The sequence below is a fragment of the Excalfactoria chinensis genome, chromosome 3 (assembly GCF_039878825.1).
Source record: "Excalfactoria chinensis isolate bCotChi1 chromosome 3, bCotChi1.hap2, whole genome shotgun sequence".
NCBI classification, from domain to species: Eukaryota; Metazoa; Chordata; class Aves; order Galliformes; family Phasianidae; genus Excalfactoria; species Excalfactoria chinensis.
Genome location: NC_092827.1, coordinates 22,738,604 through 22,764,153, shown reverse-complemented (window position 1 = coordinate 22,764,153; position 25,550 = coordinate 22,738,604). Strand labels below are relative to the sequence as shown.

Here is a 25,550-nt window from a genome sequence, read left to right as displayed (position 1 = left end):
CCCACTGTTGAAAAACGTTAACTTAAAAAGAAGCTCTGCTGGGTGGCTCATCAGCAGGTTTAGTCACTTGAACTATGCCACAGAAATTACTGCTACTGAAACTCAGAGAGTGGCAGTATCTGTATTCTTCCATGTGAATCAATAATACAGGGGAAGAGTTAATTTTCTAGAGGAACTCTCAGATATGTGCTCTTGGTGGAGTTCCCTACAGTTTCCTACAGGCTTCCCAGGGGAATGTGCTTTTTTGTGCACATTCTTCCCAACCTTTACTTTTTCTGCCCCATCCCTTCCAGCCTGTTCCTGGCCTGCATCCATTCCACCACTGGCTCCTTTCTGCTGCCTGCTTAGCCGTACTTCCCACTGCTTGCTCCTCTGCTGACTGCAGCCCTTCTTCACTCACTCTGTCAGTCCTTGTGTCATTCCTGTGTCTCAGTACCTGTGGAGCCAGCCCCAGACTCAGCCACTGTGGTGCTCAGAGGTACTTGTTTAACCAGCTCTTTGATTTCTGTGTCTCCCTGAGGCCCCCTTGTTACCTTCCTTGGCTCCTTTGTCTTTCTTCTTGGAGACTGACTCCTCAGTTTCTGCCTGCCTTGTTCATCAGGTAACCTCGTTCAGAGCCTTTTGCTGAGGGACTATCAGTTTTACATCAGCTCATCAGATCCTTGGTTCTCCCCTGGTCCACTCTTTCCAGCACAGTCACTTGTCTCAGCTGTTGTCCTGCAGCTCTGTTTCTCCTTTAGTCTTTATGCAGGCTGTTGAGCCCTTAAAACACTCTTCAGCTCCAGCCCTCAGACTCTATTTCCGGACTCAGCCAGTCTCGGTGTTTGTCCCTCAGGCTGTCAGTCCCGCTGTATTTCTCCTGCCCTTTCCTCCAGCATGCTGGTTCCGGTGTTTGTCCTCACTGCATTCAGATCATATGGCTTTTTCCTCTTCCTGGCTAAGCAAGGCTGAGCAAATCACCAGGAGCGTATAAGAAAGTCTCCTGCCCATTAGGTCTGGTGCCTGCATGCCTTTGCTCTCCATGCTTCTTGCCCACCTTGCCATCAGTCTGCAACTATGCCAAGCTACTATTAGGCGAAGAGATCAGCTTTGTCTACATATCTCCTTGTTGGAAGTATCCCGTTCAGCTCCTCAGCAAGGATGATAGGTGTCCTCAGATGGGAGGTAAGAGCTGTGAGGATGGGATTTGTGTGGTCAGTCTGTGGTGGTGGGGCAGTGGCCTGGCAGCTGTAGGTGTCCTGGGAGTCTTTGGTTCGTGAGTACCAACCAACAGAGGTATCAGCTGTAAGTTCAAACATGGCCTTGTTTGAAAAAAATCCAGCGAAATCACACTGGTAGTCACCTAAGCCCTAGGAATAAATAAAACTATTTAACTTTGCAGAGAAGGGCTACCAGATGTCAGGAATGAGCAGATCAGATGTTAAAAGAAGTTGACTAGCTCAGCAAAACCAATAAGTGCTGAGAGGCAATATGATGCAGGCTGTTGCATCAGGGAAGCAAGAGGAGCAGTTAAGCAAATGAACGCTACTATCTCAAAAACTAAAGACCAAGTGTGAATTTCAGGTGTCAGTAGAGGAAAAATACTTCTGATCAAGAGAACAGTAGGTTCTGCAGCAGCTCTTTAGTCAGTGCAGTGAGATCAAAACCACGCTTTCAAGAGATCTACTTTATACTCTGTGGTGCCAGGGATAGCACACGATATTTATATTTCAAAGACTTATCGCTGGCAAATGTTGACAAACTTTTAAGCAAGAAGATAAAAGCTCTGTGTGGAGCTTGATTTAAAATAGCTGTTCCAAAGCCTAGAATCCTCTCAGTTTTATTTTGTTTTTAATTCTTAGTGTTGACAGAGAAGTACGGGGTATTTTCATCCATCTTGCTCTCAGGGTTCTGTGTCAGCCTTTGTCTCAACATTTTCAGGAAAACTCAAGCTTGTGCAGGGAATATTTTCAACCAAACATAAAGGAAAAAAAAATGGATTTTAGTACTGAAAGCAATTTGGTAGCTTAATTACTTACCTTAGTTCTTACCATTGCCTAACGCTATAGTACTGATAGTAATTAAGTTATCAAATCGCTTTCAGTTCTTAGGCCAGAGTGCTTCCACACTCTGATATAGATTTTCTGGTTGAGTAATTTTTTATTAAAACAACATATATAAAAACTACATTGAGAAGTTTAGAAGGCTGAAAGAAGTGCCTAAAGCCAGATGGTTTCTTATTCCGCGTTCTTCTTCTGCTGCATGATTGTCTTGTGGTCTCAACAAGCAGATAAAAGTATCTGTGTCCTCCTCAGACCTTATGTGTATCTGTCACATTGTTCTCCATTGTGTCTGGCAGATGAGGGGGATATTAATAAATGCAAGATAGCTGTAACTTAAAATTAATTAAAAATGTTTAGTTAATGGAAAGTTTTTGCAGCAGTATAAAGCAGTCATTTCTTCTACAAAAAGTATTTCATACAAGACTGAATTTTGAGGCCATGAAATTGTGATATTTTTGGTACTTCTCACGTTAGTATCTATGAAACACTGATTTTTAAAGATCGTGGAAATAACACTTGTTGATGGGTTTAGTATAAAGCTAAACTAAAACACTGACTCTGTGTACTGTAGCTTCCCAGATGCTCAGAGCTGAAATTATTATTTTCCCATCTAAGAAATCTTCAGTGACTTTGTCTGCTTCTACAGATGTAGATACGTTATTTCAGGGTTAAGTCCTGCAATTCATATTGAAAAACTGAAAAGAGAAATGGGTGAGAGACAGAGGAATGGATTAAATATGAAACATAGCAGGGCTGTCGTGCTGATATAATATTATTCATTTTCAGGTTATGTTCAGAAACAATCACACCTTCATTGGAACAGTTTTACTAAGCAGTGTATTGGGAGAACTGGTGTCTTTGGCACAATGTGGTTACTTCAGCCTGAATGTATTTGGCTCTGCTTATGTCTAGGTCTTACTTGCACAGAATAAAGCGTGCCTTGCTTTCCAACCTATTCCTTTGAAAAAGAAAGAAAAATAGAAGTTACAAGCAGGTGTTCCTTGCACAGCAATGTACTTTAAACTCCAGGGAATTATTCAGCCTTGTTCTTCTCTTGTCCCATTGCCATTCGCAGAAATGGCTGAGACCTGTGGAAATTTTCTTGGCAGTATCTGATCCCCCAGTTCATCTCACAGTTAACAGGGAATTACAAATGTAGACCATCTCTCAACTTCTTGCTCCTGTAAGAGATCACCAGTACCTGAAGTAAATGAAGCAAAAACTCTCTGTGGTGCAATATTTGCTAATTGATTTTAAGTTACAGAAGATGGTATCACTTCAGACCAGTAGGTGTCTGACATGAGAAGTGGTACAGATGCTGCATTGTTTCATGTCTCATCCAGGAATAAACAATGAATGCTTATTTCTCTCTTCTCCTGCCATTAGAAAGACAGACAATGTAAGGACAATGTAAACTGTCCTTAAAAAGTAATAATCATTCTTCATGAGAACTGTTTACTAAGGTGTTTAACATAGAAGCAGACCCTTGATGCTTAGAAGCTTCATATTTAAGGTATTTATTTTCTAGTTTTCTGCTCTATAACATCATATGAAAAGCCAGAAACTCTGCCCTTACATTTGCACATCCTGTTAAAGAAGGCACTTTCAAGTATGGATGCGCTCTTAAATGACTGGCACAGAACCAGAGGAAGAACTACTCATTTAATAGAGCCGAGTCTCCATTGGTGGATTTTTTTCCTTCCTTCCTCCTCCTTCTTCTTCCTTCCTTTCTTTCACTCTTTTTTTATTATTTTTCTAACTTAGCAGAGTTGCTTTTACTTTGCCCTTATTTGCACTTTTATTCCTGCATCTGTTTTGAATTTTGATGGTTTCTGTCAATGTGTGGACCCAAGGGACTCACACAGCCTGATTACATACACCGGGTGTTTTGTATTCTGCATTGCATTACCATCTAATCAGGTTAAAGGGGTAAAGATTTCACTAATGGGAACATCCAGTTGTCCTAGATTTTGTCTTAAATGTATCAAGTTATTTTACTATAAAATTTGATCCACCTTGATATCATTCAATCCGGGATGAAAATAGCATTTTAAATTCAACAGATGCTCTACATTATTCTTAATAATTAGAAGGAATTTTGTTGAAACACATTCAGTAAACCACGATTCAATGTTTTATATCTGCTCATGTTTATTCATTGTCTGCAACGAACACCACAAAAGAAAACGTATTCCATAAGCTCTGAAATAGTTTAGTATGAATGAAACATTAGGAACTCATATCTAAACTGAGGGTTTAATCTCAGTCAGAAGCACGAGGCGATCTTCTTTTTCTACTTCCCAAAAGCTTCCAAAAAGCAAAGTGAAAGGACCCACTACAATGAAATTTATTTTCAAAGAGAAGATTCTTCTGTATTAGGAGTCAGTTGCACAGCACAAACCCCAGTGCCATAAAGAAGGGGAGCTTTACAATGTGATGATCATTTGGTCTCAGCCTCCCAGCTGTTCCTGCTGCCTGAATTGCATGGCAGGCAGTTCAAAGCCTGCTGTTGTTCAACTGAATATGAGCCAGCAGTGTGCCCAGGTGGCCAAGAAGGCCAATGGCATCTCGGCTTGTATCAGGAATGGTGTGGTGAGCAGGACTAGGGAAGTCATCTTGCCCCTATACACAACATTGGTGAGACCTCACCTTGAGTACTGTGTTCAGTTTTGGGCACCTCAGTACAGAAAAACATGGAGGTGCTGGAGCAGGTCCAAAGAAGGGCAGCAAGGCTTGTGAAGGACTTGGAGAATGTGCCCTATGAGGAGAGACTGAAGGAACTGGGGCTGTTTAGTCTGGGGAAAAGGAGGTTGAGGGGAGGCCTTATTGCTCTCTTCCAGTATCTGAAAGGCATTTACAGCGAGAGTGGAGTTGGTCTCTTCTCAATGGTGACAGGTGACAAGATGAGGGGAAATGGCCTCAAGTTGTGCCAGGGTAAGTTTAGGTTGGCTATCAGGAAAAGCTTATTTACAGAAAAGGTTGTCAAGCACTGCAATAGGCTCCCCAGGGAGGTGGTTGAGTCACCATCTCTGGATATGTTTAAAAACCATTTGGATGTGGTGCTCAGGACATGATTTAGCAGAGGGTTGTTAGGGTAGTATGGTTAGGTTGTGGTTGGACCTGATGATGTATAAGATCTTTTCCAACCTGAGTGATTCTATGATTCCATGATGTTCAAAACAAATCTCTGCTCATCTTTCCCCTTGAGGAGTGACAGTGCAAAACCCGGCAGTGTCCAGGAGATATCAGATCTTGTTTGGGTGTGCCTGATGTAATGGAGGCGTGATGCTGTGTGTCAGCTTACACCATTTGCTGGCTACAGTCTTCTAACTTTTTTCCACCTATCATCTGTAGGGCCTTCCTTACCACAAACAGTCCTCCTTTCTCCCCTCAAAAAGAGAATCGTGGCTCGATCCTTTGCCATACCCCACTTACAAGAAGCGTACTCTTACTTCTTTGAAGCTCCCCCCTTTACTGGAAACCAGCTAGCAGTTACAGCGCAGCAGCAAGCCTGACTCAGACGGCTGCTGTGTCACTGATGGCAGGGCACTGCGCGGGTACCGGCAGTGATGCGTGCTGAATTCTGTGATGCTGTAGCTGCCGGGAGCGATGCGGGCTGCGGGAGCTTTGCACCCCCCTGCGGCACTGCCGGGGAAGCCGTGCGTCAGCACTTATGCCCTAACGCAGGCAGAACTGAGCCTAGGTTTGCTTATGTACGACCAACAGGCTTCGGTGCACAAGCTGCTGTAGGCATATATACCGTGCAAATCCAACAGTTCCCCGCGGCCGTGCCTAACATCAGAGGCGACGGATGAGTCCTCAGCATAACGAGCAGGAGGAATGCACAATGGGGGGGAGGCACAGAGTAAGCGTGGCAGCATCAGGGCTGGGGCTTTCCTGCTCAGAGGGGTCAGCCCTGACCTTCGCTGTGTCTCAGGACAGTCAGGGAAGGAGGGCCGTGATCCAGGTTTGAGTGAATTATGTACAACAGGTACCATTTTCACTTGCTTACAGAGCTGTAACAATAGAGGTGCCTTCCATATTCTTTATTTTCAACCCAGTATAACCAGTTTTTTTTCTTCACATTCTGTTCTGATCAGCCAGGAACCTTTTTGGGATATTACAAACGTTCTATTATTCACCTCCCCCCCCCCCCCCCCCTTTAAATTGGTTACTAAGCTGCTCTAATCATGGAATGCTTATTTGAGACTTTCTATCAAAGCTGTTCATTTGCTCAAGCGAAACCAAGCAGTTGTTCAATTTAATTACAAACATTTTTGGATCAGCAAAGCCCAGACTCTTAAAAACACTTTGGTGTTGGATGGTTCTCAGAAATAATGCTGAGGAACAAAGCGGATTGTAACTAAGATGGGAGCTGGCAGTGGCATGGCTTCTTCACTGTGAGTCTTCCTCTCCGAGCATCCATCTTTTTACTGACAATGAGCATAACGTGATTCCTGAAGAGTTAATAAACCAAAGTAGGTCTGGTTCATAAGCTTTGTTAGTGTGTGCATGAAGGAAAACAACTTAAAGGCGTGTGGCTAATGGGAATACACACAGATGCCAAAAGCTGTTCTCTTTCTGCCTGTTTCATGTAATTCCTCAAAAACGTGGGAGCTGGGTCTCATCACAGAGCTCACCTCCCAGTGCTGTGCTCAGAGGGGCAGCATCCTTGTTCTTAGAATGGTTCTCTCCATAGAGGGCATGGCCCATTCAGTGTTACATAGGGAATGGTCACTAGACAATGCTTTTCGTTTCTAAGCGTAAGAACAGCTATGAAAGGAGACCTTTAATCAGTGAGAATGGCTACCAAGGGCTCCTCTGAGGAAAGAGAAGCTTTCTGGATAGAAATTATACTGCACTTTGAGAGGTAAACGTAGGGTTGAGATCTCTTTTGTCAAAGCTTCAATAACAACTGCCATTCCACTTTGTATATTCCCATTGCTATGTAAATAACAACAAAGGATCGCTTCCAGTCTTCCTGTTACAAACAAGGAAGGAAGAAGGTGAAGATGCTGAAAGGCAAAATCTGCCTCCATCCTCATGGGCTCATGAGATCCAAAACCACAGAGCATTACTGAGCACCAATGGAAGGCACAGGCCCAAAGCAGGATGCTGGATTGCAGGGAACAGCACAATGGGGAGCTGTGGACAGGCCACAGGAACCCTGTTCTCCTGTGCTGCCCCATGCTTACTGAACCTTACTGAGCAGATCATTTATGTTACTGGCAGTTCTGTGTGTAGCACATCATGCATCACATTGTTTCTCTGAATCATGTGTTTTTTAAAGGATAAATACCCCTGATGTAATAATAATGGCTCATTTGCCCATTTTATGAGAGACGATAAGAGAACTTCAGACAGCAGAAAGGAATTTTATCAGAAATCATTCACAGCACAGATTTCTTCTGTAAGCAGAGCCACATGGATTCCAAGGCACATCCTAAATAAGAGGGCTCCCAGGCAGGCCTAAAACAGAGGCACTTTTTGTATCCAGCAGCCTGGAGCTGGATGAAGGCTGCCAAGTGCTCAAATGCATGTGCCTCTCCCAACTGAGGCTGGTGTAGCCCCTAAAATCCAAATACCGTGCCCGGGCCCACAGCTGGCTGTGTAATCAAAAGGCAAACACAGTAGCGCCCATCTTGAATCCCAAATCGAAGATGTCGCTGTCACCCGTCCCCTGCAGGCATCACATCTCTGCAGAGAGAGGGCACACAGGAGAGGCCCCAGCAGCCCCCCCTCCTGCCCTGTTGACCCGTGTGGGTGCGCTGTATCCTCATCTTCACCTCATCATTCTGACATCTCCGCTTCCTTCCTCACCCTTCAGAAAGGACAGCAAGGATGGCAGCAGCCTCTCTCCCCACACTGCATTCGCTCTTATTTACATCTCCAAACGGACTCCCGGGGAAATCTGCCGCCTTCAGCACGGTGCGGGCGATGCTCACCGCGGCCGGGGCCGTGGGACCCCCCGGCCGGGGTTGGGACCGTGCGATGCGGGCGGCCCTGCGGGGGCGGGCGGGCGTTTTCCTGCCGCGTTCTCGGACCGGCGCCGGCAGCTCTGCCCCTCGCCCGGGCGGGGGAGCCAAACGCCGGCGGTTGGCAGCGGGAGGGTTTGTTGTCACCGCCGGCTTCATTGTGGGAGCAGCGGGCGGAGGGCTCGGAGCCGCGGGCATCCATCCCGCTCAGCGAGGCCCCCGAAGGCCGCCTCCGGGTTCGGAGGATCCCCCGATGGTGTCTCCGCGGCGATGGTGAGCGGCGTTCCTCTCCCCGGGCCCCGGTTTTTGCGTCCCCCCACCCCACGCCTCAGGGATGTTTTCCCACGCCACGCGTCCGGGCCGGGGACCCCCGCGCGTCCTCCCGCGCACCGACGGCCCCGTGTGTCTGTGTCTCCCCGTGCAGAGCTCCGGCACCGCGTCCTACCGCTGCTCCATGTCGTCCTCCGCCGATCTCTCCGAGGAGGAGGACCTCAGCCAGAAGTCGGGCACGGGGTCGCCGGCGCCGGGGGACACGCTGCCCTGGAACCTGCCCAAGCACGAGCGCTCCAAGCGGAAAATCCACGGCGGCTCCGTGCTGGACCCGGCCGAGCGGGCCGTGCTGCGCATAGCCGGTAAGGGGCGGCGGGGACCTCCGCGCGATGCTCTCCCGAGCGCGGTGACTAAGCGCTGCGGCCGGGCTGCGGGCAGGTGCGCGCATTAAACTTTGATGCGAAGCAGCAGGGGCCGCGCGAGGGCTGCGGCGTTACCACGGCGGGCGGGGCGGCCTCAGCCCCCGGGCCGTGGGAAGGCAGGCGGGGGGGTTCGGGAGCAGCCGTGTACGTGAACGGGCGCCGGGAGGGATGCGGCGGGGATCGGCGCTCCCAGGGGACTCCGGCGCTTCCTTCCTTTCCTGCTCACAGGGCCCCCCCCCGTGGGCCGGGGCGCCGCCCGGATCTCCGCTGGCGGCAGAGGAAGGCAGGGGAGCGCAGGGAAGCGCCGGCGGCGGCGCTCGCGGCGCGCCCCGAAGCGGAGGGCCGGAGCCGGGCGGGAGGTAGCCGGGCTGGGGCCGCCCCCTGCGCGCCGCGAGGGGCGGCTGCTGAAACCCGAGCATGGGCGTTTCCTCGGCCAGGCCGGCAGCGTCCTCTTCTGCCGCCTCCTCCCTCCCGCTGGCAGTCTTTTTTTTTCGCCCCTTTAATATTGCTTTTTTTGCTTCCCGGCCGTTCCCGAGGCTGCTTGCCTTCGGGAGCCGAGCGGGGCGGTGGGCAGCGCTAGCAGCCCCCGGCCATGGCTGGCTACCTCTCCCCCGGCGCGTACTTCTATACCGAGGAGCAGGAATACCTGCAAGCCTACGAGGATGTGTTGGAGAGATACAAAGGTAGGGCGGCCCAGCAGGTGCAGGGCTGGCGGTGTGGGGTGTCCCCCCGGGAGGGAGCGGGCAGAGGGGCCGCGGGGAGCCCGCAACGCGCTCTGCTACTGCGGGGAGAAAGGCGGCGACTGCTGCTGATGGCTTTTCTTTTTTTATTCGTTCCCCCCACCTTCCCCTATGAAACGCGGGCAGCATCTCCGTGTCCATTTAGCTACCATTACAGCTTCTGCTGATTTTCCACCGTCTTTTTAATCTTGTTTTTGTAGCCTGGCAAAAGAGGATCTTAGTGCACGTAGCACCTGAGTTTTGTCATTGAATGCAGGGAAAATACAGGAAAAAAGAGGCACTTAACATGATAAAGGTTCATGCAACTAAATTTAGCTCATTAGGTGTGTAAATTACACGGCTTTTTGAAACTAATTGGAATAGGAGATTCCGTTTGGGAGATGTGATTCGGGAGCGCTGTTCAGAGCATTGGCCCCTACAAAATGTGCGAGTGTTACAGGTCTGAGTTTAATTTAAGTGCAAATGTTTGGAGCGAACAGCTCCGATCAGATCCTGCTCCCAGAAATAGTTGTTATGGTGTCACGGCACATGCTGGCGTTTGCTGTGCTGAGTAATTCAGTGATATTTGGGAAAAAGATTCGTTCCGTTTTATATCTGAAATGCTTATTGTGAGAAGTTGTGGCTTTTGAGCCCTATGTTTGCGTTCAGTTGTGAAGGTTTTGGTTATATAGATCCCACTGATGGGAAAGGGAGTGGCATGATGTAAGGCAGCTTGATTTGATGATCCTGATAGCGGATTTTCTTTAATCCTGGTTGGTTTTGGCGAAGTCTTGAAAAATAAGAAACGTTCCGGATGGCTGCTGTGAAATGGGAAACTGCCAGCCTGAGCACACTCGGTACCTGTGCCACTTGCATTTCATGTGTCATTAACAGCATTGGCTAATGACTCCTTTGTGTCTGTTGCCCATTGTGTCAGTGCAGCTAAGGAGCATGTGCACCACTTTGATACTGAAATGCGTTAGTGCATTTTAGATGAGGAACAGTTACGGCTTGGAACTGATCATCTTCAAAGGGACACCTTTACTTTATGCTCAGTTTCTCTTTTTTTTGGTCGTCAGTTACTTTGTATGTAGCTGAATTAATGCTCGCAAATGTTTAAAGCAGGTGGACTCTTCATTCTGTAAACAAACAAACAAAAAACAAAATGAACAACACTGGGGGAAGCTATTCTCCTGTCCTGATTCTAATTTAAAACGCCTCTATTCTGCTTCACATTACTCTATATTTGTGGTTCAGTTCAGGTTTAGTGAGGTTTGTTCTCCCACCAGTTTGTCTTACAGGTCTGGGAGAGACCACAGGCTTAATTTCCCTTATTTCAGAGAGCTTAACTGCATGAGGACTGAGATATTTGGTTTGTCAGTGTTGGTGGGCAAATGGATTTTCATTAAAATAAACTCCTAAAGCTAATTCACATTTTTAATAAGAAATAAACTCTGGCAGCGTTTGAATTGATTGTGTTGTGGGGGCTGCATGGTGCCCATTGACATGCTGCTCACAGTGATAGCTGAGTCCTGCAATTGCTTAGAAGGATCCGATTTCTGCTGCCTTAATTTTTAGTGTCACGTTGAGTATACCGGCATGCTGTGCTGTGCTGTTTGAGGAGTACTTTATTCAGCCATTGGGAGCAAAGGTGAAGATTCAGACTTGTTTTAATTATGATATATTGGAAACCTGGAGAAGGCATTATTTTCCAAAACGTGTTTCCAAGCCGCTCGTGATTTCCCATTGGAGTCCCAGTGGTATGACTTCACTGCAGTGATTGTTGTGCTGATGACTTGCTATGGGAGCTGATCTAATCAGAAAAGAATTGCTACAATATATGCTTTGAAGAGGGAGTGCCATTTCTCCACATTTCTCAGTTCTGTAAACACTGCTTTTATTGTTTTTCTGAACCAAATGCAAAACACATTGCCTTCGCAGTTTTAAGGTGAGCTTCAATCATCAGTGTTAATGCTAACGTTTCTTTTTTTAGGAATTTATTTCCTCTCCACAAGAGCAGAAGGCTCCCGTGTTCATTTCGGGCGTTATCAGGGTGCCAAACTATGTGTGCCCCAGCTGTTGAGTGCTGTAACTAGCAGAGTCAGCTGTGTAGGATTCACCGCCTGCCTTGGAAGGCCTGGGGTCATGTGATGCTGTATCATTAAGACATCCGGGCCTTTGGATTTGGGGAAAAAAATGATCACGCTCCTGTTTGAAGGCAGAAAATTCAGATTTTCCTCCTCATCTTTTTCATTGACCAGAATGGGCTGCAGGGCTGGAAGGCTGTACAAAGTCAATGACTTTGTTGCTTTAACTGCAGAAAGCAGTGCGTGCGTGTGTCTCCAGACTCTGCCTGCTGTGGCTGTGACAGTAAATAATTAGGCAACTGTTGGCTAAATCTGAGATAGCACAGAGGAGCTGTTTGCCATGGCAGAAAGCGTTGTTTTCTGACTCCTGGTCAGTTCTGTTGCTGACTATCATGTTTTTCTTCTTGCTTCACTCATTTCACTGGCAGTATTTCTGAAGTATTTTAATGGATAGAGGGAAAAACGTCATGTTATCTTAGAGGATTCAGAAATCATATCCAGTCGTGCTACTTAAGGGCACAAGTTGCTGCTATAAATTTCTATAGGTGCTACTGACAGAGGCAAAGCCTTTATTGCAGTAGGGACATTGAAGCTTCCAGCGTATTTTGCCAGAAATATTTGACACATTTCATATCTTGTTTGTGATTGAGCAGGAAGATGAGAAATAATGCAAATATAGCTGGAAGTTCAGCTTTATCTAAAACTGCATTGGATTCCTCTGGGAGGTTGTAAATGAATGTTAAAAATCATCATTGCCTGGGAACTAAAAATAATGAAATTATTGTTAGCTGCAGCCTTACTGATACATTGTTTCTCCTGACTTCATAATAAGAAAATGTCCAGTAGCATTTGGATACATTTGAGTTTAGAAATATTGGATGCCATCTCTACCAGATAGGGTAGTTGTGTGTTGCATTCCAACATGATTTGGGTGTTAAAGATCTGAAGATCAATGTCAGTACGTGCAGTGCATTCATTGGATTTACTCTGGCATAGATCTGAAGTGATAAATCAAGACTTACATTATATGAATCCTCTATTTTTCCCCCCCCTTTTTCCTGTAGCAAATATTTAAATTGCAGTTGCAGCAGCCCTCTTTTCTGCAAAGCTTTGAACAGTTATGTAACAAAGTTTCCTCCCTTTAACATCATTATTGAAACAGAAATGCCTAATGATGACAACAAGGTTGTTATTTCTGGCAAAGGGCAGTTTCATAGAGATAACTATGAAAGAGATTACAGTTGTTCAACAGTGTTCTTAAAACTGCATAGATTCTTGAAGCTGAAAACATATGAGGTTTTCTGGTCCATGCAGACCTTTAAGTGCTGTGAATTTGTGAATCATAGAATCACAAGGTTGGAAAGGACCTACGAGATCATCTAGTCCAACCGTCCTCCCTTTACCGTACCTACAGAAAACCACTAAACTGTATCTCCTAGCTCCCTATCCATCTACATACAATTGGCCTGCATTATTGTTGATGAGAGGAAAGGTGCCACATTAATGTTTTCTTTGGATTGGGTGCATGGCCTCTGCTTCTTTAGAATGGTGCCAGCTTGCTGCAGAAGGGGCAGGTCTGGGGCTGTGCAAAGCAAAAGCCAAGTTGGGTTTCAACTTTGTTCTGTTCTGCTTCAGTTATAGCATTTCTCTTTTGACTAAAGAAATGCCATTCTGTGTTTCCAGCTGAAGCACGGTGAACAGCTCTGTTTTCTGAGAAACAAGTCAATGTTGGACAAGAGCAAGTGGGCCATCTGTTGTGTTTGGTTCCTGAGTAGGGTTCAAGGCAGTGTCGCTTGTGTGTTGCAGTGCTCTATTGCTCTATTCCGGGTGGATTCAAGTAAAGCAATCCTCACATTGTTTGGGTATTGTTCTTTGAATTACTATCTGAATGCTTATCATCCGTGTCCATTAGCGTGACTTCAGAAAGGGATAACTTTGCTCAGAGCAGGTGCTGAAAACGAAGCCACTTCAGTGTTTTAGGAATTTGGAATTTCCTGCATTTGTTCAGTGTCAGACTTAGACCTGACTCTGAAATCAGTGATTTTCTGAAACTTCTCATTTATATTCTGAACTCAGGAGCCTTAATGACAACATCCAGAAATCTTGTTGTGGGCTCTGAGTCAGCGCTTCTGCTTCAGGGCTTTGGGTTTTGCATTCAGAAAGAAATACTTATGAGTAACTGACTTTGATTTAATTCTTCTTACTTCTTTGGTGTAACAAAACCTGGTGGCATATAAGTGTCAGTTTTGCAGGCTGTGTAAGGAATTTCCATCTCTGGTGTTAATCTCTCACCTCTCCTCAGGTGCTGTTACCTTCAAGCCCTGAAACTGATCACTTTGGTATTCAGAGAAATAGGATCGTTCATTTGCTACTCAGTGCAGGTACACATAGATTACCTGGCTGTGCATCACTCAGTTCTTTGTCAGCACCCAGGTTTTCGGCATGGTGACACTGTGGCTTTCTTTCCATGCATATTGCCTACAACAAGTCAGCCTCCCTGGGAATACGAAGTATTTGAGCCGACAGAAAGTGTGTTCAATTAAGGATGGAAAAGTAATGGCGTTTGTGTTGTGAAGTCAGGCAAAATTAATGGACTCCTTAGGCCACATGAAAAATGTACAACCTGTGCCTTCCTTTGGTTCCTTTATGCAAAAAGCCTTGTTGCCATTTTGGTTCGTACTGCTTTGGGATGGGATTATTTTAAGTGTGCCTCATTCTAAATATGAACCAGATCTTGCTGATTTGGGTTGTGTGAGTGGTTTGCTTGAAATCGGTTGAGGAAGTCTTAATTTTGTTGGAATCAAATACTTAGAACCTGAATGCCAGCCAATTCAGTGAGGTTTTGTCTGTGTGAACATCTCAGGATGGTTTCTGAAGCTGGGTTAGATAGTGTGCATGATCTGTGTTTCAGTTGCCTTGACTTTAAAAGATACTTGCTTGGGTGACTGAGGGAGGTGGGATTTTGTATCAAGTCAAATATCTTTGAGAGGAGAATTGGGGTGGAGGTCAAATGAAGGTCTGTTAAATTGCTTTTTTGGTACTTCCCAATTCCCACAGAGTCAGCAACATCATAAGCAGTGATCACAGGAATATTCATTATGGCCTTTTTATGGCCTAATCCACGAGTTGGCGAAGCATGGAAAAATCAAGAGAAAAATCAATTTCAGACATCACTGTTCAAAAAGTCTTGTTGTGGCTACAGAGCTTTTTGGACGAGGGGGGTTTCATTATTTATCATGATCTAGTTCGCTTATCTCTAGCAACCTTTTGCATGGAAAATCAGATCGTATATTCCTTCTTTTTTTCTTCATACTGTTTAAAGCATGAATAATTCAGAGAATTTACTCCACCATTTTGCTAGATCTACAGCACGGACTTAGAATTAAGTACTTTGTGGAATAAAAAATGGGCTTATTCACATGCCTAAAGTTAAGCGCAAGTATTTTAAAAGTTCAGGCTTAAAAGAATAAAGACTTGTAAATGTCAAATATGAATGCAGCTTATTGCTGCATGCCTGAAATGTTTCCTGTAAAACATAATTAAAGCTGTTCAACTTAACAAAGCCTTGATTTTTCTATGGTGGGTGAAAATATTCATGTACTGAATGCCTGCAGTCAGCCCCGCTTTCAAACAGGTGAAACAATACTCATAAAGACACTTCAGTCCCCGAGTCTGATCCTGAAGGCACACTCAGGGCAAGTCTTACAAGTTATCTGGGTAGGCAGGCTCCAGTGCTTTTCTGGGAGCACACTGGCCTCAGCCATCCACCTGCATAGGCCTCTCCCAGGTCTGGGGCTGAGGATTGTTGGGGTGTACCCTTGCTCAGTAATCCTTCAGGACACTAGAATTTAGCCTTAGCTGTATTAAGTTAGCCTGTTTCCTGATTTAATTTTATTATGCTTGCATATGTTTTTATTTATTTTTTTTTTTTTGTGGAATATAATTGATCAGTGTTTTCTTTTTATGTGCATTTTAAGTGCAGTTAAACTGTCAATAGTTGCAAAGAAATCTGATGAAGGACAAAGGTTCTAAGCAAATATGTTGAGGGTTAAATTCTGCGCATTGCAATTACACAATTAGTGTAACTATTTCTGTAAGGCAAGGAGGATTAGGCCTCTGATGGGCTTTTCAGTAGCATAGGCCAAAATCTGCTGTTGATTATAGCCACATGGCCCTCCTGAACTCAATTGGTTCTTCGTTATATTTTTATAGTTCAACTTCATAGCTAATGCATGAAATTACAGTATTTAATTAATGTGTTCTACAATGCATATAAATACAGATTAGCAATTAAGTGGGGTTAGTAGTTTAATAGTGTTGGAAAACTAAGTTACTTTGGACTGAGATTCGGGTATCCAGCTATCTGACAGCTATGACACTTAACACTGCTTGGATCTAAAATTAGTTGGGCTCTTCTACAGTGGTATTAGAGAGAAGCAAATATGTTTTAGGTCACAAAATGGGTAAAAGTCTGATTGTTTGTACATCTTTTGAAGAGATATTGTAGACAAGATGCTGCTGAGAATGTAAGTGAACAGCAAAGTGCCTGAAAGTCTTTTACAGTGTACTTAAAAGGGTGCCCCTACCTCCTGTTTGCAGACTTCTGTTCTGCCTGGTCAAGTTACAGCCACAGCACTCCTCATGTGACAAGGTCTCTTAGGCACAGTAGAAGAAGAAAATGTGTGTGGTAATTTGGATAGGCATTTTACAGCATTAATAATAATGGTAATTCATCCTGAGCAGTTCTTGCAGAAGAGATTTGTTTTGTTTTTTTTTAGAGCAGAATGGCTCTTGTGAAACTGTGGTTTTTGCTTGAACAAAACTTCTGTTAAATTTGGCAGGAGCTGAGAACTTAGCTGTCAATGTTTATCAATATTTAATGTTTTAAATTACCTCTCCTTTAGATAAATTTTTAATCTGGAGAAAAAGGATTTACATTATGTCCTAGAAATTAGGAAATGTCTCAAGTATTTCTCTTGAGAGAAGCTGCTGTTGTGCAGGAGTCCATAACTTCTGGGAACAAGGTATTTTTGCTAACATGCTCCTGGTCTCAGTGTAAAATGCTTTCAAAAGCACACACAGCAGTTACATTGCTATCCCAAATGACTATTAAAGGCTGTTTGTGCCTTTGAATTTCTCTCCTAGTGACTATATGTTGTTCAGGTCACTACTTAATGCTTGAAACTGAATCATCATGCTGTGTTTTACAGATTAGCTATGAAATTAAAACTCTGTTTTTACAAGGATTGTTGATACAGTATTTTATCTGGAGGAACGTTCATAATTTTCAGAAGGGAAATTTGTTTTAGAAATAAAAAGTACGTTTTTGAAAATACAGATTCTTCCTTTGTGTTGTGGAGCAAACATTTTTTTTTCTCAGGCTCTGTGACTTCTATCCAGTTTTTAGAGAACAATTGCTAAATTTTGTTTGGCAGATAAGTTTTGTTGACTTTCAATTTACAGTAGAGTTGAAGTGGAATTTGGCTCAGAAATTCTTTAAAGGAGAGAAGAACAGACACAGATGAACTACAGGAAGAAAGCCAAAGTTGATTAGGTCCCTTGATGAAATTACCTTATAATTTTATCATGCTCAACAGGATCCTTTTGTGTTGTCCCATTTCCATTTGTTAAAATAGAGCCTTTGTTAATAGAATCCATACGCTCTTAGTGAGGCCAGATCTGTTCTACCCCAGGGAGTAACAACCCAAATTCTAACTTGCTGCTTCTTTCTGTTGCAAAATGTATTAAATGAAATCAAGTTGATTCATGTAAATATATATAGAATCATACAATCCTTAGAGTCAGAAGGAGTCTGACTTCCCTGCAATGAAGAGGGCCATCCATGGCTAGATCAGGTTGCCCAGGGCCTTATCTAGCCTGGCTTGGAAGTTTCCAGGGATGGGGCATCAACTACATCATCAAGCAACCTATTTCAGTGCCTCACCACCCTCACTGTAAAAGGCATTTTCTTTGTATCTAACCTATACCCTTTTTGAGTTTGAAACCATTTCCCCTTGTCCTGTCACCACAGACCCTGCTGAAGAGTCTGTCCCCTTCTTTCCTGTAGCTTCCCATTAGATACTGAAAGGCTGTGATCAGGTCATCTTGCAGTCTTCTCCAGGCTGAACATTCCATGCATCATAGACCTGTGGAAGTTCAGGTTCCTCACGTGGTCGTGAACCTCATCTTCGCTTACAGTGGGAGGGACATTGCTTCTCTGATCCCCTGCTACCAAAACAAATGTTTGAGGGCTGTGTGGAGAGCTGTTATTAGGGAAGACTGAGGCAAAAGAGTTGTGAACCACCTCAGCCTTCTTCTCTGTCACTACAAGCTTGCCTGTGTCACTCACTAGGGAGGTTACACCCTCCTGGACTTTCTTTTTTTGGTTGAGGTAACTGTAGAAGCCTTGCTAGTTCTTTTTGGCATCCCTAGCCAAGTTTAGTTCAAGTTGGGCCTTGCCTTTCCTGACCCCCATCCATACAAAGCCTAGAAGGTTCCTTATACTTTTCCCATGGTACCTGTCCCTGTTTCCACTGCCCGCACCTTTTCTTCTTGCTCTTCAGTTTGTTCAGCCACACCAGTCTCTTGCCTTCCTTTCCTGATGTGCTACACCTGGGAATGGAGATCTCTTGCACCTTAAAGAAAGCCTCCTTAAAGATCTGTCAACCCTACTCCACACCCTTGCCCGTGAGGACAGTTTCCCAGGGTGTTTTTGTTTACTAACTCCCTGAAGAGCTGGAAGTTAGCTTTCCTAAAATTCAGCTTCCCATTTTTACTCTTCACCCATCTCATATCCCTCTGGAGTGTGAACTCGACCACAGCATGATCACTACAGCCCAAGCAGCCTCCAGTTCCAACGTCACCAATAAATTCAGTTTTATTGGTGAGCAACAGGTCCAGTATTGCATCCCCTCTGGTGGGGCTGTCAGTTGACTTGGAAAGTTATCTTTCCAAGTGTGTTCCAGGAGCCTCCTGGATTGCCCATAGCTTGCTGTGACACTTTTCCATCAGTTGTCTGGATGGCTGAAGTCCCCCAGCAGGATAAGGGCTTGCGATTGCAATGCTTCCTGTAGTTGGAGGTAGAAGGCTCTAACTGATCTGGTGGCCTGCAGTAGACCCTGATCACAAGGTTCCCTTTGCTGCCCTGGTCTCTGTCACCCATAGGCTTTTGACTTGCTCATGACCATTCTTTAAGGACAGCTTTTCTAAATGTGCTTCTACTTGAACTGTTTATCCATGAAAAAGCAAAAAATAGAGTACATTTCCTTCAGATTTTGTACTACACTGAACCAATTCAGCAGTCCAGACAGCACTGAGCAGCATCAAATCTTCATCATCTGTAGTCTCATTTGTAAACATCATGTTAGTGTCTGAGAAACAATATGTTTGTGTCTTGATATATTGACTATGACACTGAAGCTTATTTTTCCCCTAGCTTTAGTAATAACATAATACTCAAGAGAATTTAAAGAATTAAGTTTACACTTTTGACAGCATGTGCATCATCACAGTAATTTGCAATTTAATACCAAATGTATGGATTTCATTAAATAACATTAGAAAGCAGGCAATCATCTTTATTCTGTGCATGAAATATATTCTGAGGTTGGCACTACAAGTAGATGCCTGGATGTAGCGGTTTCAGTGAGCAACACCGAGTAGTCTGTTGGAGGTTTAGATGTGCTACTGAAATGTTGATATATCTTTTATAATTTTTGATGGATGTTAGAATATTTCTTTGTATTTATCCAACCAATGTGTTTTGTTGAGTTGACCTGCCTCTGATCTTCTGTCTTTCACCTTCTTTAGGACCTTCACCAAAAGCTGTATGCACTGGTCTTCTCTGGTAACAAAAAAATGCCTCGTGGTACAAAACAAATCAAAACTTCTTTTTAAAAGAATAAAAAATACCAATCCTTGGTAATGTGTATGAAAGATACAATGTGACTCCTGTTACTTTTTACCTTCTGCCATAACTCTCAAGTCATGCTTCAGCTGTGGGCTGGGCTCCCTGTGGGCCTGCAGCTAGCAGGTGCAGACCAAAGACGGAGTTTCTGTCTCAGGGACTTCTTGTGGGACATGTTTCCACACTGCATCACAGAGCAGTGAATCATACTTTTACCTCAGACTTTTTCATCTATTTGTGGTGAAAAAAGAGGAGACCTCAGTTCCTGTCTTCTCCTGCCTGCCGCTGGAGCAATGGAGCACCAGGGGAGCACTGGTGATGGTCCTGTGGAGCAGCAAGGCCTTGGCTGCTACTGGAAATCTGTCCCCTCCCCAAATTTTGTCCTACTGAAAGAGCATTTCAAGTGGTGAGTTTAATTCCTGTCAGTGAAAGTGCTAAGAGAGCATATCCAGGTGACAGATGTGATTGGGAACATCATTACTTCCTTTGAAATTATTGAACTTAATTTGCTGTTGGATTCAGTACTCAGACCCACACTGAGTGTATGAGCAATGCTCTTCAGGGTAAGAGTTGCTGTTTCTGTGCATGTACCTTGCAGTGACGAAAACAAGCACTGCTAACCTACTGAGTGCAACCAGGACAAGTAATTATGCAATACCTTGGAAGCTCTTCTTCATCTTAACTGCATTTTAAATGCCCAAGACTTGTTTCCATGTATTAGCTTAATTAATCAGCCAATAAATAATTGTCAGGTGATTTATTTGCCCATTCTTTTTCCTCAGTAAATAAACATTTGCAGTATTAATCACAATCGCTTTGACATTTAGTGTTGACAGATGGCTTAGATGCTATGCGAGATAGAGTATACTTTCTGCAATTTGGTTTTGTCAGGCTAGTAAATAAGAAAAGAAAGATCTAATTAATATTTTGGGTTTCCTCTTCATTTTTTTTCCCGTCTTTTAGTCAAATGCTTTTAGTCATGATTAAAAATGTCAGCTTCTGCAACTTCTCTATGCTTCTAAGTTCTTCCATACTGTAGTAGTAAGCACTGAATGACTGTATATGCACTTTAACGCTCCTCCTACTGATGTGCTTTGGGAGATAAGGCATCATGATTGCATATGGTACTCTTTGTTGCATTATTATGTTACGTTAAATGTCTTTGACAAGTGTTTAATAACTCACTCCACTTTTTCTATTCTTATTTTTTCCTTTTAGATAGTTCTGCTATTCCAGGCATATGATTTTATTTTTCTCTTTGCCTGCAGTAAGCAATTTTCCACTGATGGCCTTAGTAGTTCAGGGATGCTTAGCTTGTTTTTTTATTTCAAGTACTTTTTTACTTTCTGTTAAAATTATATTTCATTTCTAGTCATAGTCTAATAATCTTTCCAGATTTGATAGGTTGTTTATGAGACTTCAAATTCTGGACTTCCTCCTGTCTGAATACATTTGCATCACTAGAGAATATCCAACTTTATTTTATTTTATTTTATTTGCTTCCTTCTCCAAACCAAATGCAGGATGCACTGATGATTTCTGGAAAACCACATCATTCTTTTCACGCTGGAAGGCAGCCAAGATTCAAGAGTTAGTTACTCTGTAAGTCATTTTTCAGGCTATGAAAGGATTACATGCTGTTTCTGAGTTGCTTTTAGCCTGTTCCTTCATAAAAAGAAAAATCTTTTCAAAGCCTTTGGGAATATAAGTCCATTCTCTATATGAGCCCGTATGAGTGTATATGTACATACACACCTTTTTGTCTTTAACTCGGAGAAGGCTAAGGAATTAGAGGAATTTGATTTATCATTCCAGAAGTGATGGCAGTTTGGCTTTATATTCTGAATATCTTTGCCAGTTGCAGATTTATTTATTTATTTTTAGTTATGTTTTCCTATTACTTCCTAGTGGAACTAATGAGCTAAATCAGTAATTTCTCAAGTTTCTTCATTTATAATGAAAGTAATCTGGAGAACAGCAGTAAATGAAAGGGCCTGTTTTTATAAGCAGTTTTTCACTCTGATGTCTTAGTTCTTTCGGAATTTGCAGTAAAGTGATGGTAGCTGGCTATGCAAGCTGTTTAGAGATAGCTGTGTTCTGACTCTTCACTACTTCTTTGAGGCTCCTTCCTCAAGAACATGCCAGTTTTTCTGTCAGGGCTGTTGTGAAGAAAGGAAGCTCAAATTCACAGAATCACAGAATCATAGAACTGTCTTCTTCAAGACTGAGTCCCTGCTTGTTGAAGTGTTTATTCAGATATTTAACCATTGTAGTGGCTTGATTATTTTCTCTGGAGAAAGACAAAACAGAGAGGTTTAGATCGGATGTTAGGAAAGATTTTTTTCATGGATGAGGTGGACATATGTTGGAATTAGCTGCCCAGGGTAGTGCTGGAATCCCCATTCATGGTCATGGAATCATAGAATTACTCAGGCTGGAAAAGACCTCAAAGATCATCAAGTTCGACCGCAGCCTAACCATAGTACCCTAACTCTAACAACCTTCTGCTAAATCACATCTCTGAGCACCGCATCCAAATGGCTCTTAAAGACATGCAGGGACGGTGACTCTCTGTCATGGCACTAAGGGAAGTGGTTTAGTGATGGGAATTGGTGGATCAGGTTGATGGTGGACAGGGTGATCTTGAAGACCCTTTCCATTCTCAATGATTCTGTGATTCTGCCTCTCTGGATTTGATTATCCACTAGCACATGCATTATAACCTTACTTGTGTAAAATATATATATATCTGTTTTTTTCGTGATTTTTGTTTGTTATTCTGATTTTTCCAAGCACTGCTTGAGTAGTGTTTCTGTTTTGCTAAAAAAATATTTTGACATATTAAGTAGCACGTGCCTATTTACTTGTTGGGATTGTACATTTACATTACTAGCATAATGATACCAAAGTAGATTATCAACTATGATGCTCATGTGAAGAAGGACCAACATTAATCCTGAAACATAAATGCTTTTTGGTGTTGGATTTTTATTTTATTTTTCTTTCAATTTACAAGTAGTCTAAACAGTAGTACCAGTTAGATAAATAAATAAATTGTGCTGCATCTCAGAATATTGATTAGGAACTTAGGAAGCTATGAAAGTCTTAGAGGCAGTGTGATGAACTGAGATGAAGACACTGTCTTTTATGTGAAGGCTTGATGGGAAGATCAGTCTAACGTGTTCCAGATAATATCTTCTATTGTTATTACTGAAAATGAATCACTTCAGCCCCCAGCCTGAGTAACTCAGTGTTGGAGATGGAAGATCTGTAGAGCAAGTTCAATGCACCAGTTATAAGAAACTAAGGAGCTGCAAGGAAGAGACCTCTCTTAGGGGAGCTAGGAGAGCATCGCATTTCATGAACACATATAAAATTAGCTGGCAGAATAATTAGTGTTTGGAAAATACTTTGAAGAAATTCTGTGTGTGTTATGCTAATTTGATACCTAGCCCTCAGACCACCCACACTACAAAAAACTCCTTTGCCCAGTGCAACCAAGAAACGATGGCTGAGGGATATTAAGCCTCAGTGCAAACTGGATGGAGTTTATCAGTAAGGGACGATGTAATGTGATGGTACACAAAACAAAGAGCACAATCTTCTGCTAAATCATGCCAAAATTGAGATGCTCCATACAGCAGTCCAGGTTAACTTTCCAATGATGCCAAATTCTTTAGGGATCTGAATTAGCACCAGTATTTGTCTTAAAAGGCCCGTAGGTATCTGTGTCTTCTCAGAAGGATTGAATTGTCAGGGGTTATGCTCTCAACTCTGCCCAAGGTCCACTGTGTGCCAAGGGTCAGATAAAGAGCTTTCTGAATGTTTTGTCTGGTTTGCTAAGCAGGCAAGTCCAAGCTAAACCTGAATACTGCATCAACATTTCTCTGTACATTTGCATAACAGTGATTTGAGCATTTGCCTGAGAATGAGAGCAGATTTTCAGGCCTCTTTGAACCCGAGTAATTTTGATTGTCTCCAACCTGAAATGCCGTAACTTTTGGTGTGTTTGACTAGGAAAATACTGTTGAGGGCATTTTTTTGTTGTTGTTTTGTTTTCTGTTTTAAGGATAGCACATTCATGATTGGCATGTGTAGTGGAAATGCTGAGTCACATCTTGAAGCAGTGACTGAGCACCTGGTGGACCAACTCAGGGGAGCTTGGGTACTAGCAATGCTTCCCAGGCTTCATTTAAGGGTTGGTAATGGAAGTGAGGATATCTCTCTGGAGATTCCTGCCTACCTGAGGCCTTCCAAAGGTAGACAGTTTTTTTTCTTTCTTTGTTTCTGCATCCACGGCTGCTGTATTTGGTCTTGTTCTCATTTGCTTTAGCCTAAGATTGTGTTATTCTGCTACTGTCACTGTACTTTCCTTCGTATTATAGCACTACGGCATGGAAAAATGCGTCAGTTCTGCTCTTTGCTTCTAGGGCTGTTATAACTTTTAGTTTATTGACGTATATAAATATTGAAAATTCAATTAGGATGAAACACCGTGCTGAACTCTTATTATATGGTAAAACTTCCACAAAGAACTGCTGCCAAGGGAATTCTGCTGATAGATCCAACCTTGGCCACCCATATGAAACACAGAGCTGTGAATGTCAGGAACATCAATGTAGGTTTATGCCACTCAAGTAGATAGAAATCTTAGTGAGAAGCACTGACAATGGCCTTTGCTCCTTTGAGAGCAGGGGAATCACAGTGACCTGTGGCAGGAAACGTAATTCCAACAGAACTGGGCTGCAGCAGGCTGTTGGAGAACTTTTTAGAAAAACAATAGTAAGGATTTGGAAGATAACCATGTTTTCCCTTCTTTGTAATACCTTCTAATCTGTCATCCAGATAAGAGGATGGAAACTCTGAGGAGCTTGTTAGGGAGCAGCAAGTGCTGGCTGCTCTGCAGGGACCTGGGAGCCCGGCATGATAACAAAGTCTGCAGGGACTGGAGTCTGGCCCCACAGCCTCTAAGCACAGTGGACTGCGCAGGCCTGGGGCCAGCAGCCAGGTTCAATCAACAGCTCAGATCTCCTGGCTTGCTGGGTATGTGTGCAGGGCGCTTACGGAGCTATCAAAGATGACCTGTCTCCAGTAATGCCATTGTTGGCTTTCCTTCAGTGCAGGCTGATAAACAGCTCACTGCTGAATCTGGTTGTGTGCACTATGTTGTTCCTTCCTTGCCTAATATGAAGTCATCTTTTCCTCCATAGCAAGTGCTCATTTCCAGTTTTCTGTAGGTTGCTCAAAGAAAGGAACCGAGGTTGCGTTGCACCTTCTTGTCTGTTTGAAGGGAAAGGGTTATGGAACTGATCAAGATTGATAGAAGTGAAAAGAAGATGCCTTCCATGTCTCTCCCTTGCAGCCACCAATACACTTCCTAGACTGCCATGACCTGTTATCCCATCCTGATGTGGGAGGTACTCCCATCAGATCTGGAGCATTGGCATTGGCTGGTTAAATACTTCAGGCAGATACTGCTGCATGTGGGCTTGCCTTAGTTCAAAGGAGGGATCATCTGCTAGAGGAGGAGTTTCTTTGCAGCAGATTGGAGGCATAGAACTGAGCTAAGAAATTCTTGCATGGTCTCACATAGGCTTGTTTGAATGTAGACTTTGTTAGTGAGTGACCTTAAATATTTGCTGTGATTGAAGCAAATTATAATTATTTTCTTCATCTTTTCCTTCTTATTTTTAAAATCAAATTTCAGCTTGCCACCCAAAGGAACAGACTTAATGCTTCCTGTCCTTGCTGTGAGACCAAAGCTTCTCTTAACTATCAGAAAGACCTTTGCTGTGATGTCAGATTGGAATTCAGCAACTCTGAAATCTATGAATCTCCCCTCACCTGTCTCTAAATGTTGCCTTCATGACCTTATGTCGAGTCAAATATCACTGGGTCTATTCTTGGTATCTGTTATTTCAGCTACACGTTTCTGTCTATCCGAACTCCCCAAGTAACAGCATTTCACCAGAACTGTTAATTTCCCTCACAGTTCATTTTTGAGAGATGTATTTTTGTCTAAAACTCCCATTTTGTTAATGTTCTCAAGATGCTGATTTCTTTTGCAGCCTATTGCCTCATCTATTTACTGTAGTGTCTGGAAGTTAAGAGGGCACAGCTGTGTCTTCA

General features: G+C 43.5%; 1 protein-coding gene across 21 annotated transcripts in view; it reads left to right on the top strand.

Annotated features, from left to right (window-relative positions):
* DST (dystonin) overlaps window positions 1-25,550 on the top strand; it is a 288,304-nt gene that overhangs the window by 23,483 nt on the left and 239,271 nt on the right. For 10 of the 21 annotated variants that reach the window (XM_072332855.1, XM_072332851.1, XM_072332860.1 and 7 more), the window contains exons 1-2: window positions 7,561-8,290; window positions 8,442-8,649. In XM_072332855.1, coding sequence (XP_072188956.1) covers window positions 7,703-8,290; window positions 8,442-8,649 — 796 coding nt within the window. In that variant the 5' untranslated portion in view covers window positions 7,561-7,702. Of the gene's footprint in view, window positions 1-7,560; window positions 8,291-8,441; window positions 8,650-9,099; window positions 9,393-25,550 lie in introns of those variants that run through there. The other 11 variants (XM_072332861.1, XM_072332859.1, XM_072332857.1 and 8 more) reach the window with 3 other exon arrangements.